The 14,697-nt window shown below is 50.3% G+C and overlaps 1 protein-coding gene across 1 annotated transcript in view; it reads left to right on the forward strand.

Annotated features, from left to right (window-relative positions):
• The window catches only part of PKP1 (plakophilin 1), a 46,968-nt gene that overhangs the window by 20,006 nt on the left and 12,265 nt on the right, over positions 1–14,697 (forward strand). The window contains exons 4-9 of the mRNA XM_039698524.1: positions 6,986–7,130; positions 9,222–9,429; positions 10,119–10,296; positions 12,317–12,431; positions 13,518–13,673; positions 13,775–13,951. Coding sequence (XP_039554458.1) covers positions 6,986–7,130; positions 9,222–9,429; positions 10,119–10,296; positions 12,317–12,431; positions 13,518–13,673; positions 13,775–13,951 — 979 coding nt within the window. The remainder of the gene's footprint in view (positions 1–6,985; positions 7,131–9,221; positions 9,430–10,118; positions 10,297–12,316; positions 12,432–13,517; positions 13,674–13,774; positions 13,952–14,697) is intronic.

The following is a 14,697-nucleotide window of genomic DNA, read 5'->3' on the forward strand; positions in this document are numbered from 1 at the left end:
TCCCTGGTCCCAAGGAGAAATCTCCCACTGCAGGATGTGTATGAGACTGTTTATCAGGGCTCATAGACTTTGTCAGAACTCCCAGCAAAGGTCTGAAACTGTTGAGTTGTTGCCCCAAGGAATGATGGAGATACTGAGAAAATCCCCTTCCCTTTCAGCAGTGTAAGCCAAACTGTGCCCTTTTCCACATCTAAATGTCCCAGGTTACTCTGGCTAAGCCTCCCTCCTTTGGGATTGAGTGGGAGGGTATGTCCCAGAGCATGGATGCCAAGAAACATCACTGCCCCAGAATGTTAGAAGGATAGAATGTTATCATGAGCCCTTGGCTGCCCATGTGCCCAGTTACTCCATGTTTGACACATGCCAAATTAGCCCTGGCCAGCCCAGAGCACTGATGGCCTTGGCTTGCTGCTGTCAGCAGCTCTGTAAATCCTCTGGAACAGGATCCAGAAATGTTACACAAACTGGAAGTGATCTGTTCTAGGGAGTTTCTCACTGAAGAGCAGAAAGTGTAGTGGGGGACGGTGGCAGAATGCCTGAACTCAGGGCTGCAGCTGCCCTCTCCTAGGGAGGACACAGCTTTGGAGCAATTAGTCCTGGAAGGCTCTGGCCAAAGCCACGGTCAGGGACTTGGTCATGGCTTTGGAGAGGTCACTTGGAGAATGATGGCATTTTCCGAGAGGAGAGCTGCTGTTTTGAGAGGGATCCTCTCCAGCTCTGGCTGCCCTTGGTTAGGGAGTGGCTCCATTTACACACTCCTGGCTTGGGGCACGGCTCATCTGGCAGAACTGGTTCTGCTGTGGAAACCTCAGGCTCCAAGTTGGGCTTCGAGTTGAGGGCTCAGCTGGGGCTGTGGTCCCCTGGGTGAATCTGATGTGGCTGTGGCACAGCCCCTGCTCTGCAGAGCTGGGCTGGTGCAGGGGGCACCTGGTACAGGAGTTGTGCTCAGAGGGGAGGAGGTTGAGAGCAGCTGTCCTTAAAGCTTTGGAGACATAACAAAGTTGTCCTTTTTGGGAAAATTACTGTTTTGGATGACTCTTAGCCCTCAGAAGTGTCTTGCAGAGCACTGTTGGCCTTGCTCTCAGTGTGCTCTTGTTGGGGAGGGGCTTCTGAGGTGGGTCAGGAACATGTCTGGGCTCTCCTTGCTATGTAGGGCTTTGTGTCTGGAGGATTCTCCACCTAGAGATTTCAATCTTCCCTTGGCTCCCCCGATGCTGAGTAAGAAGAGCTTTGCTTGTAGGTACCCCATTATTAACCTCCACATGCAGGGACAGGGCTCAGCTGGGTCACAGCTGCTGCCAGTTCCAATTTTGGGGCTCTGTCTGTCCATTCTGGTCATTCTCCAGGTGCAGTTTGTGCCTTTGTGACATGGAGAATTCTGTGTTCAGTTTTTGTGCTGCAGATCTCCTGTTTTGGCATCTGTTGGATGTCTTGTCTGCAGGTTTGCCAACAGCCTGCAAGAGCAAGGGGAGGGCTGGATGCTTTCCATGCTTTCTGAGGTGATCCATGGGGTGATTTCCATTGCTGTGAGAGGGATTGCAGTGGGACCTGTGCTCCACCGGCTCTGTCTGTGATACAAAACTCTGTAATGCCTATGGACTGGCTCCAGAGTGATGCTTTTCAGTCAGCCTCTGCTGTGGATCTGGTCTCCCTGGATGGTGTGAGAGGAAAAATGGGTCACTGAGTGTTCTCAGGTGGCCAATGGTGTGCAGGGAGCAAAATTCTGAGTGTGCAAAAACTGTCAAACTGTGTGCTGGGCAGTCCCTCTGCACTTGGTTACAAAGTTATTTCCACAACTCTTCTTGATTATGTGATTGCTGCCATTTATTGAACTGGCTTTGGCTGCATGAGACAGGGAAGAGCTGTCTCTGATAACTGATACCCCTCAGAGTCCTCTCTCTTACAGCAGCAACTCTGGCCAAAGCCCTTTCTTCCAACTGCCTGCTGAGCAGTGTAACACTGAACTGTTTGTCAGGAAAAGCCATTCTGTAATTCCCTTATAAACTAAATCATAACACAGGGCTTTATTCACCCCATGCTGTTGGTCCTGGTGATGAAATCTGAGTTCTGCACTGTTTGCCAGATCAGGAGGTTGAACACTATTTAAAACTCCTCATGCAGTTTATTCTCCTCCACCAGCTCTGTTGTCATGATCCTTCCTCAATGAGCAGAGAGGGACCTTCTCATGTCTGTTCCATTTCTTCCATAAAAATTTATTCACAGAAAGGGTTGTAAAACATTGGAAGGGGCTGCCAATGGTGGTGTAGTCCCCATCACTAGAGGTGCCCAAGGAACACCTGGATGTGGCACTGAGTGCTCTGGGCTGGGTGACAAGGTGAGAATTGGCCACAGGTGGACCAAATGGTCCCAGAGGTCTTTTCCAACCTCAGTGATTCTGGGATTCCAGACATACTTCTCTTCACTCAGAGACTTGAGCCTTGGTAATCATTATGTCATATCTGGATAAACATTTCCAAGCTCAGCATCTCTGGCCTGGGCTCAGACGTTCAGGGTGTTCCAGTGGCTCCTGCCCAAAGGCTGCTCTCAATGAGCAGCATTCACATTTTGCCAAAATGCAGCTCTCTGGAGTCTGGTAGAGCTGGAGGAATTTTCTTGGTGTCGAGGACTCCCTGTTCTCCACAGAGCCCTTCTCCTTCCTGATCTCTTGTGACATCCCCCAGAGCTGCATATTTCATTCTAGAAGCTGCTGCAGCACCGGTGATTTCAACAGCTGGTGGAGACCACCCACATCTGCCCATTTTTAACTATTTCCTCTGCTGGGTGGCACTTGCAGCATGCTCCGGGTGACAGGGTAGTACTCTAGGCAAGCAGCTTTTGGCTAAATTACGTGTTGTAATGTTATTGATGTTATTGATACTATTTATGCAGACTCAGGATAAAAGTTTCTACATCCTGCTTGGTCATCAGGGAGCAATGCTAAGAAGCAGTAACAAACAATGGGATGTTTAATTCTCCTGGGAAATTTGGAGTCTTTGTGCCCCTCCAACTGGTACAAGAAATCTGTGTCCACCAAGGACTGACATTGTATTAGTTCTGCTTAGAGCTGTTGTACTTTGTGCTTCAGGGGCCTCATGGCACAGACAGGGCAAGGTGGTGGCCCTGGTATCTGTGGCCCTGCAGTGGTCTGAGCTGGTCACACCACTTCAGGAGATGCCTCTCTCTGAGCTGAGCTGCCCAGTGCCAATGGGGCTGAATTCGGAGACAGGTCCCTGAGTTACCTCCTAACAAAGCCAACACCTCTTGTTGTTCTCAGGGAACCCCAGATGTCTGAGCTGGAGACATGGCTGAGAGCCCAGACTCATCCCACCCCTGGAGAAGGGGGTTTTCTCCTTTGGGAGCATGGAATGGGGAGCTGGGTGTCTGCAGACAGTCCCTGGCTGAGGGTTTGCTGATCTGGATCAGGAGCCTTTAATGGCCACCTGCAAACCCACACTTACCTTTGGCCCCATTGGGAGATGTGGATGCTCTTCCCTTTGGAGTTCTCTGAGTGTGGAGAAGGAGACTGAAACACCTCATTAGAGACCATGTGAGTGTCTCTCCAGGCACCTGGGAATCCGTAACATCTCGGAGTTGCTCTGCCAGAGGTCTTGGATGTCTCAGCTGGCTGCTGTGCAGGTGGCAGTATGGACTGGGGCAACCCTTTGGGATTTCTTAGTGCCACATTTGCCTCTGGTGACACGGACCTGGCCCCAGCTGAGCTGCTGCAGTCCCTGTGCTGTGCCTGAAGCTCAGGGACAGTGTGTCCCCAACAACCATTCCCTTCTGAGCTCAGCTTCTCTGGCAGTACTGCAAACAGAGAAAAGGACAGGAGTTGTTGAAATAGTCAGGAAAGGTGCTGAGGGTGTTTTCTGATCTATCTCTTTGTCTTTTGGGATAATTAGAGCTGATCAATATCAAAACATTAATTTTTCAGGGCTAAGCCATGCAGTGAAAGCAGAACCAAGCACGATGTAAGGCACCTTCATTTTGGTTTGGTTTTATTTGGGATAGAATACTGGGATGTGCTGAACACTGTTTTGAGAGTCTCTACTCTGATTTTATTAATGAACAATGAAATTTGTTAATTCCTCCTCTCTTGGGACCTGTGGCCCTAACAAGCAGGACAGAAACTTAGATGGGAATTAACACAAAACTATCTGCTCATGAAATGTGAAGGAAATTGCTTTTCTCTGATCCTGATCCTCTTCAGTATTTGTTTGCCTTCCATTCCAGAATCTGATCTTTTTTGTCTCCACTGAATAATTTCTAGTTGACGTCTCTTCCTAGTCTGCTTCTTTCTCGTGGAAGAACAACCTTTGGAGCTCTTCCTACCAGTCACTTTGGGCAAACCACTTTGCCCAGGCTGGAGATGGCTCAGTCCAAGAGTTTGTCTTGAAGTAGGTTGTTGTTCCCACAGTGTGAATCTGGTTGGGAATATCTCTGATTGGCTGAGCAACAATCTCCCCTTTGCTGGACTTTGCCAGGGTGATTTTATTCTCAGGTAGGAGAAATCCCTGCTGCTTCCTGGGCAGTGTGACTGAGCCTGACTGCTGACCTGCTGTGAATTTCTGCTGAGGAGACAGCAGGGAAAAGGGAGTCTTCCCCATCTTCTCCCACAGAACTGCACCTGCATCCTCAGGTTTTCCCAGCTGGAGGAGGGTTTGTCCCTCTGTGGAGTGGGTGTGAAGAAAATTGCCTTCCTTGAGCAGCTGGACCAAGTGGACATCCTTTTGTCTCAGAAAAAGTGCCTTTGATTCAATAATTATAAAGCAAAATAGGTCACTATGATTACATGGCCACTGACCTGGTATTTTTACCAATCTGCCTCTCTTCCCATACCTCCAGTCCAGGTCCCAGTTCCCAAAGGAGAAGCCCCTCCCTGGTGCAGAATTCATCAGTTCTCAGCTCAATCATCTCAGGAGCATGAAAAAAAACCTGAGAAAAAATCACATCCTGGATCCAGCCCAAAGGTTTCTGGGGCTCCATACATTCTAGTTTACTTAGTCTTTCCAGCCTCCTTGTTGCAAGTTTAATGGAAGTTCCTTGGTGCCAGGTTTTGATAGAGGTTCAAACTGATGAAAAGTCTTATGAGGAAGTGATGTTTTATTGCAGTGTAGAAATAAAAGTGGAATGAAGTTTACCCAGCCTTGGACATGGAATGCTTAAGGTCCAACCCCAGACTGTTGTCTTTCATTCCTGCATACCAAGAGAGGCAGAAGTGTCTCCAGAGGGCAGGGCTTCCTTTCCTAGGAAAAATGTCCAAGACACAAAGGCAAGATGGTTTTTGCAAGCACTGATTTCTTTCCACTGATTCCACAGGTGCTTGAATGAGTGATGCAGGCAGAGTGTAACTTTATGCCAGTGAGGGCAGTGGAGACCAGAGTCCTTCATACTGCCTTTTGTGTGAAATTCCCAGTGGAATTGTGCATATTATTCCCTGCTCTGTGCTGTGTGGAGGGGAGCCCTTAGATTCATAAGGATAAATGTTTTATCTCACTGTAGGTGCTGCTGGTGGTGACCACATGTCCTTTCCAGACCTTTATTCTGTACATTTCTTTGGCACATTCAAAGCAGCTCTCTCCATCCCATGCCTGGAAGTGCTACTGTCTTGTGGTGAAATTTAACACGTCAAATGTAATGGGTTCATTTAAAGAACTTATTAAAAATCACTGTTCTGTTGGTCTATGGCATTGTCTGAAGATGAGCAGCCCCTCTACAGAGTCACTCCTGGTATGACATGTAGCAAAAATGTATATAAATAAATGTGGTTCAATCAGGGGCTGATTTCCTGACCTCCAGGTAAAACTCCCCATCAGTCCAAGGGAGCATCATCAGCCAGGCACAGCCACGACCTCACTGGCCTGGGAAAGCCCTCACACTTCTGGATTCCATCCACTGCTAATGTCATTTGTATCCTTTCACTGCTGACAGTAAAACCAAACAGGAGTTTGGTTTTGACTCTCCTCAGTCATGGATTTTGCAAATTAATGCAGCCACCACTGCCATGACCTGAGATCCCTGTGTAGCCTCTGCAGGATTCAGCTGAATGGGTGCTGAGAGGAGACAGGAACCTTCAATTACATTAATTTCTATAGCTGGAAGCACAAACAAGCTTTGCAGTTCAGACCCCCCTGAAAGTTTGGACCCTTTTCTCATTTTATGTGGTTAGAACATCACAGATGGTACTGAATAAGAACAGGCCAAAAAGAGCAGGACTTTCACGTTTCTAAACAAGTGGGAGAACTTCCAGATGTTTGTATTTCTCTCAAGGTTCCAGTCCTGCCACAAGCCAGAGGAAATCATATCCTTCCTTTTGAGTTGCAGGCACATTCTTTACCTCTAACAGGGACAATGACAGTGGTCAGCTTTTATAAGAGCTTGGAGACAGCCAGTGTGAACATCCCCTGGGAGCAGGATGTCTCAGAGCTATTATTAGCATTTCACAAACTGCCTATTTGTCCATCCCATCACTCCACACAGGACTTTTCCTAAGGGATCTGCTTGGGCTTCCCAAGACCATCAACTGCACTCACATTTCTGCTTCCACCACCTCTCACATCAAAGAATCCCATGCTGTGGGAGAACCACCTGCCTGTGTTACCTTGTCTTCATGACCTGGTGGATGGTTTCATTCCTATCCACTCACTCCTTTATTTGGGGAACAGTGAACTGAGTCTCTGTTCATTAAGCTTCCACTTTGGGCATGATCAGACATTCACCACCTCAACCCAGCTTTCATTTTCTGTCTCCTTTGCTTGTGGATAGACTGGATCTGGAATTTATTACCCTTAGTGCTCTTCACTGTGTCTTTTCCATCTTTTACCATCTCTTTTTTTGAGACAGAGAAATCCACTAGAGGTGCACTGAGTGGTCTGTGTCGCAATGTGATAATATTTTATCATTGATTCCTTCCCAATAACTCCCAGTGCTGACATAGCTGTCTTGGCTGAGCACTCACCCAGTTCTGTATTTCTCTTTGACACAGGATCTGTGGTGACGAGATTGATGCTGGCACCATGACCATCCAGAAGGCCATCCAGCTCCTGTGCTCATCTGATGACAAGTACCAGGCCATGGGGGCTTACTACCTGCAGCACACCTGCTTCCAGGATGAGTCTGCCAAGCAGGAGGTGAGCAGAGTCCTCCAGTGCCACAGCGGGGCTGATGGCGCAAGAGAGGGCTGGGACTGGTTTTCCTTAGTGCCAAGGATCCATAGGTTCCATAAGTTTTCATGAGGGTGCTTTATACCTCTTTAGTCAGGCTCAGGTATTAATTAAGTACATATTTCAGCTATTGATGGCCACTTTCTCACAGCAGCAGTTGGTCAGGATTTAACATCTAGGATAGTTTCTGGGTAGCAGGGAGACTGTTCCTGTTGCCACCACGAGCTGCTGTGGCACAGGGTGATGGGATTTGACAGTGTGGAAGCTGCCATCCAATGTCCTCTCCTGAGGGCGACTGCACCCAGTTCCACATCAAGCTTGAACCCAGTTCCAAATCAGTCTTTCACTATCTTGGAGCTGCAGAGTCAGAGCCAGACAAAGCTGCTTTAAATCCCACTGTGAACTTTACTGGGCATTGGTCAGTGACCCTGCAGCCCTTTGCCAGCCTTTTTCACGGCCCTTTTCCAGACTATTTCAGCCACCTGAACCAATGGGCTTATTAGTGGTCATGTACAACGATAATTTTGCACATCCATAATGCTGGCTGCCCCATCCTGGAAGTGTCCAAGGCAGATTGGGGAGTGCTTGGAGCACCGTGGGAGAGTGGAAGGTGTCCCTATGGCAGGGGGTGGGACAGGATGAGGTCTTTCCCACACAAACTCCTCCGTGATTCTGTGATATCTGACCACAGGGAAGCCCTTCTTATAGCACAGGTTATTTTTCTGTTGCTCTTACTCCTCAATTCCTTTGCCAACATGCAGCAAAAGAGGCTGACTGAAGGGTGGATTTGCTGTGGCAAGGATGTCACCAAAGTTTATCCCACCCTGGATTTACTGACTTGCCAACCCTTTAGAAGTGGCTTTCCCTGTCCTGGCACAAGAGTGGAGCTGGAAGCGCTGGCCCGGTGTGGGGCTGTGCCCCTGTGCCCTGGCTGTGCCTGTATGAGTGCAGGTGCCCAGCCCACGTTCAGGTGGCCAATTGTGGGGTGGCCACACCTTTGTTACCGTTGCAAACCCTCTCTGAGCACTAGGCCGTCCCATCCTTCCCAGGAAGATGTGCCAGAGCAGGTCGGTGACTCATCCCAGCACACGCTTGTTTTCCTTCCCTCCCAAAAGGTGCTCGTTCATTGTCCATTGTCAGCAGCCCTCAGCCAAGGGGCTGTTTGTGGCGGGACAGGCTCTGGGAGGGATCACGGCCCCTGCAGAGCACATCCCACGGTGGGAACACTCAGCACTGGGAGAGCCCAGCTGCCTTCAAGGCCCCGTGTGCTGTGTGTGGTGTCCTGCAGAGCTGGGCTCCCTCCGCTGCCTGCGACTGACCTCCAGGGTGGTGACACTGCCCATGACCATCCCTCTGAGCTCAGCCTGTGATCTCAGGAAGCAGATAAATGACCACAGCATGTTAATAGATGCCTATAAATGGCCTGCACATAAGCAAGGCAGCATTTCCACTAGGTGCAGACTGTGGAGGTGGGTGAAAGTTTGCAGGAACACATTTCCATCAGCAAAGGACTCTGTCCATGGCCATTACTCACAGACAGCCACTCCTGCAGTTTAAGCTTTTGTCCAGGAGCTCTGTGCTCATGACCCACAGCCTGAACCAGATTTGTCATCTCTGGCCCTCGTTCCCTGGCCGCTCTGCTTCTTCAGCTCCCCCAGTGTGGGCAGTCTGACCGCTGGCACTGCTGGAGCAGTTCTGGGTGTCCTGTGCTCTGTGCTGATGGCCTGTGTCTGTTCTGGTGCTGTGCTCATGTCCCATGTCTGTCCTGTGTCTCTCCCAGTGCTCTGTGCTCATGTCCTGTGTCTATCCCATGTCTCTCTGAGTGCTCCATGCTCATGTCCTGTCGTGCTCATGTCCCATGTCTGTCCCGTGTCTCTCCGAGTGCTCTGTGCTCATGTCCTGTGTCTGTCCCATGTCTCTCTGAGTGCTCCATGCTCATGTCCCATGTCTGTCCCATGTCTCTCTGAGTGCTCCATGCTCATGTCCTGTGTCTATCCCGTGTCTCTCCTGGTGCTCCATGCTCATGTCCCGTGTCTGTCCCGTGTCTCTCCTGTCCAGGTCTATCGGCTGGGGGGCATTGCCAAGCTTGTGGAGCTGCTCCGCAGCCAGAACCAGAACGTGCAGCGGGCGGCAGCCGGAGCCCTTCGGAACCTGGTGTTCAAGAACCCCACCAACAAGATCGAAACCCGGCGGCAGAACGGGATCAGGGAGTGTGTGAGCCTCCTCCGCAGGACAGGGAACACTGAAATTCAGAAACAGCTCACAGGTACCCCGAGTCTCCTCAGCCATGAGGATCCCCTTGCCTGGGGTCTGCAGCCCTGGGGCTACCCTAGCACAGAGGGGGAGTCTTCTGCTCCTCTTGCACCAAAGGGTGACCTAAATCAGAAAGCAGAGGAGGTCCTGGCCCTTCCATGTTCCATAAGGATTCCTCACTTCCTCAGTGCCTGTTGGGGAAGCACCTGCCCCAGGTCCCCTCCCAGTTACGGTCACTCTGCCATTCCCACGCCTCCCTGCACCCTGGCCCCTGTGCTGTTCCCAGGGATGGCCAAGGGAGCTGTCAACCCTGGTAGAGTTGGCTGGGTTCTCTCCTTGATGCCTCACCTTTGCCTGAGGAGCTGATGGGAGTTTTTTGGTGCAGGTCACCCTCAGCTGTGTCCCAGGTTTTATGTGCAAGCCTTTCCAAGATCCCTGGAGAGATGCTGTTCCCTGAAACCTAATAGCAATAAACAGCAATTTTGGGAGGAGGAGAGATGCTTAAATGCCCACCTCCACATGGATCTATCCTGCCTGTCTCCCATAGAGGTAGACAGGGACCAATATTTCAGGCAGCCTCTACATCCTCAGCTCAGAGTGGTGAAGGGAAGAAGGATTTTGGTGCTGAAATCACCCTGAGCTAAACAAAGTTCCTAATGCACATGACTTTGTGCTTGAGCTTGTGTCCCACATCCTTCCTAGGACTGCTCTGGAACCTCTCCTCCACTGATGAACTAAAAGAAGAGTTGATACAGGAGGCTCTGCCTGTGCTGACAGACTGTGTTATCATCCCTTTCTCGGGCTGGTCTGATGGCAGCTGCAACAGGACACGAGAAATTATCGACCCAGAAGTGTTCTTCAATGCCACAGGGTGTTTGAGGTGAGTCACCAGGCAGGGACTGACTGTAGCTTGTGTCTGTGGGCAAAAGCTGAAGCCATCTAAATCCTCTTACAATGAGCTGAATTCATGCTCATTACAATTGCGTTAATGAAAAATTCTCCTTGAGAAAGTTTTCTTGACTAAGAGAAGGTGCAGAAAAAATTGCATATAAAATACTTTTCTAGTAGCTTTTTATTTTAACAATTTTCTTCTTACTAAGTGTCTTCTCAAAAAAAATTGTAAGTTGTTTTGTGAAACCCATGAATGTAGCTCAGACCAGGAAATTGGACAGGTTTTGCCTTTAGAGTTTTGAGGCTTCCAGAGAAAACAAACTGATTTAGCGTTTAGGTGACAAAAAGACAGAATTCTCTATGTGGGGAAAATAAGCATTTTCCCACTTCTTTTGATAACTGTTTTAGTACAGAACAGCCCCATTGTCCTGGACTTTTCCTGGCTCATTTCATCTGGAGACTCAGCTATGGAACAGGAGGTGCAGACTGAGCCCAGAGTAGTTTATTTTGTTCACGGGAAACCAGAGTCCTTTTGTAGAGGATCTTCGCCCTGACTTGCTGTTTCTCCTACCTTCCTCCTCCACTTGGATATGAGCTCCTTGTCTCAATGGGAACAAGTGGGGCAAAAAACCTGCCCTGTATAATGAGGTGCTTTCATCAAGGGAAGCTCTCCCCGAGGGAGGCAGCGCCGGCCGCGCCCTTCCCAGACATGCAGCTCACAGGAGCTGGAGCTGCTTATGAAACGAGAGGCTGATCATGGCAGGGCCTTTGGAGACCTGATACCATCAACTTCTGTGGCTGGGAACCATGTCTGGGAGATAGGGAGTGCTGCTCCCTCCTTGCCTGTCCTGGAAGGCAGCTCCCCATGCAGCTGCGGCTCGGGATGTGTGGGGTATGGTGGGTATGAGCTGCTCTGCTTTAAGGCCATCCCAGCCTACCAGCACCATAAAATATCCCATTAAAATGAGGGAAAGACAATGGCAACAGCTTGTAAAAACCCTGTGGAGTTTAACTGGAGGTAGGCTCTACCTCCTGAAATTGATCCCAGCCTGTGGTAGCAGTGCCCAATATCTCAAGGAAGACTGGCAGCTGCAGGTCAGCAAGGGAGCTCCAGAGGCCTGAGGGAGCAGGACTGGGGAGCAGGGAGAGTGAGGGAAGTTGGGAGTTGGATCCAGAGCCCCTGCTCCAAGGGCTGAGCCAGGACTACTCTGAGTCACTGCCCTGCCACATCAGAACACAGGGATGAGAACAACCCTGGGTTTGCCCCAGGCCCGAGCCATTGCTGCTCAAGCATTTCTGGATTGCAGATGAATCCATGTTAATGAGGAGGCTGCAAATCACAGTGAACATCAGATCCAGTTCTGGAATGCCTGCAGTGAATATCTCACAACCACTGCCAACCTCTCTTTGTTTTTCATTTGCAAGCTATAAGGCAATAAAATAGGGGGGAAAAAAAAAACATAGCAAAACAACAAAACCCATATCCTGTTACTGGAAAAACTCCCTTCTCCTGACAGCTGCCAGTGTCCAGGAACCCATTTTGACCATTGCTGCTCTCCAGCATTTCCAGCCCATTTCCCACACAGACATTGCTGCTGACCCTGGGTAGGTCTGTGCTTACAACCCTGTTCACCTTCCTGATGATCACAACAAGCCCAGATAGTCTTTAGCCAGTCTTCCCTTTGGAAACTCCACTCAGGAGATAGTGTCTGTGTAGTGGCACATACAGAGCCTCTGAGGCAACCTTCTTCTGGTGACTGTCCCTAGGAGGGTGTCTTCTATGCAGAGCTCCTTGAAGGACATGTTCCAGGTGAAACGAGTCCTAAAGAGCAACAAGAGAGCTGTGCACTGGTGCAGTCCTACCAAAGACCTCCAGAATAGGAGCAGTTCTTCAGCCTTGCTGAACCTGCCAAAAAATCCCGAATTCAGTGACAACCATAGCCAGAACAGAGCCCAACTCACCCTCTCTCCTCTTTGTCCCCTGCCGTGCTCCTCGATGGCTCCCTCAGGAACCTGAGCTCTGCAGACATGGGGCGCCAGACCATGAGGAACTACCCTGGCCTGATCGACTCTGTCATGACTTACACCCAGAACTGCGTGGCCTCCTGCCGCCCCGATGACAAGGTACCAGCTGCTGCCCTGGGCTGCCCAGCCCCACAGTTAACAATTGCAACCCTGGGAATGCCTCAAAATCCCTTTCCAATAAACACAAGAGGTGGCTGGACTCTCTGGCTGCTCTTGTCCTTCCAAGCCCCAGTGGGATCTGTTGGAGGATTGTAAGTCCTTGGGCCTCTGGGCCTGAAGTAGAGCTGGGCTTTAAAAGTTTCTTTTAACAAACACAGAGGAACAGTAAAATACTTTGGCTCCTGAGTCCCCAGAATACTTCCCTTCCCCTTCCCCTTCCCCTTCCAGCATCCTAATCTCCATCTCTTGCTCTTTACCTCCCACATCTTGCCATCCAGCAGGACTCAAGGGTATAATCCCCAGCTTGGCACCATGTTTAGCAGGAAGCCAGGAGTTGGCATCTCTCTTCAGTCCCCTGACTGTGACTGATGGCTGTGTGTGAACAGCACTTGCCTTGGACAAGTGTTTGTAGACAGCTTTCGGATGTAACCTCAAAGTTACCAAAGTTATTTTGAATTCTCTCTGGATTGAGCAAACCCTCTTTTGGGGATGGCTTTTGCAGGAAGCCCCTTTCCAGCAGCACACAAAACACAGCTCTTTGGAAGTGTAACCACAGGTTCTGGTGCTGGTTATGGGTATCCAGCCAAAATTCTCCCTTGCTCTTCCCAGTGGGTACTCTGGCATCCAGGGAAAGGAGGCTTAAAGCCTGTTCTTGGTAGAAAGTGTTGCCTGATCTGCAGCTGTGACTCAGAGAGAGTCCTTGGAAGTTACCCCTGGTGAGAGGGGCACTTCAAGATTCAGAATTTCATGTTTTGATTCAACCATTCTCACACTCTCTTTTCCTGTTTGCCAACTTGTTTGTGGCAGGTGAGACCTCCCAAGGTTTTCTGGGTCAGCAGCTCACTGAGATCCTTCCTTCACATCTATTCCAGCTCCTTCCCTCCCATCCCTTGCTCCCTGAACAAGGCTAAAGAGCATCTGTGGTGCTAAAAAGCTGATTATGACCCAGTCTATGTCCTCTCTGGTGCTGCTCCATAGTTTTCTGCCTAATGTGATGTTTGCATTTGTCTTCTGGGGGTGATGCAGTCTGTGGAGAACTGCATCTGCATCCTGCACAACCTCTCCTACCGCCTGGATGCTGAAGTTCCCAACAAATACACCCAGCTCAACCACATGGCCCGGAGTGTTTACATGGACAAAACTCTCACAGGCTGCTTCAACAGCAGGAGTGGGAAAATGGAGGTAGGATGTGGCGCAGAGGGATTGGGAATGTGATGTTCAGCCCCAGGCAGGGGCTGCAGAGGAAGAGCAGGATCTGAACTCCGTTTCTCGTGTCTTTGCAGAATGATGAGTACGGGGTTCCCCTTCCCGAGGAGGATTTCAAACCCAAAGGCCCCAGCTGGCTCTACCACTCAGATGCCATCCGTACCTACCTGTCCCTGATGGATCAGAGCAAGAAGGATGCCACCCTGGAAGCTTGTGCTGGAGCTCTGCAGAACCTCACTGCGAGCCGAGGGCTGGTAAGAGCTTCCCTCCCCTCCACATGTGTGCACCCAAATGTGTCAGCACTCCCATGGAATCAGAGAGTTAGTAAGGTTGGGAAGACCTCTAAGTGATCATCATCACTTCTCAGCCATGAAAGAGGAAAATGTCCTCCTTAAACCTCGGGGCACCACAGCCAGTTTCTCCATAGTGTTTGATCCAGTGGGACACTAACTCCAAACTCAGGGTCTCAAGAGGAGCTACAGCCAGCATCCCAAGGATCTATCCCAGGCCCATACCCTGGGTTTCCAAGTTTCCCCAGCCTGTTGGTCGCACTGCCAGCAGCTGCTGGTATTGGCACCCTCCCCCAGGGCAGCAGTGAAGGTGAGCCCAGATGTGCACCCGTAGCCAGATGTGATGAGAGCTGGGAGAAGGGCTGAGCCACCGCCCGTGCGTGTGCTCCAAGGGGAGGTGGCTCTAATGACAGGGTGGGTTGTGCTGTGGATTGTGGCTTGTCCACACCTCAGAGCTACCTGTAAAATAGCTGTGACAGATGTCCTGACCTGTGGGCACGGCAGCGTGGCGGTGCCAGGGGCTGGGTGATGCTGTGGCACCGTGAGGGACGCGTCACAACCGCGACTCCGCGGGCCCACGTCACTGCCCTGGGCACGTCCTCGCAGGCTGCCTCCCCTGGGACAGCCCTCGACTTGTCTGTTTGTGCCCAACTCGTCAATCCCAATTTAAATAAGATGGATGGGGAGATAAAGAGATAATGATTCCATAG

The sequence above is a fragment of the Passer montanus genome, unplaced genomic scaffold (genome assembly GCF_014805655.1).
Source record: "Passer montanus isolate IOZ18808 unplaced genomic scaffold, ASM1480565v1 scaffold127, whole genome shotgun sequence".
NCBI lineage: Eukaryota > Metazoa > Chordata > Aves > Passeriformes > Passeridae > Passer > Passer montanus.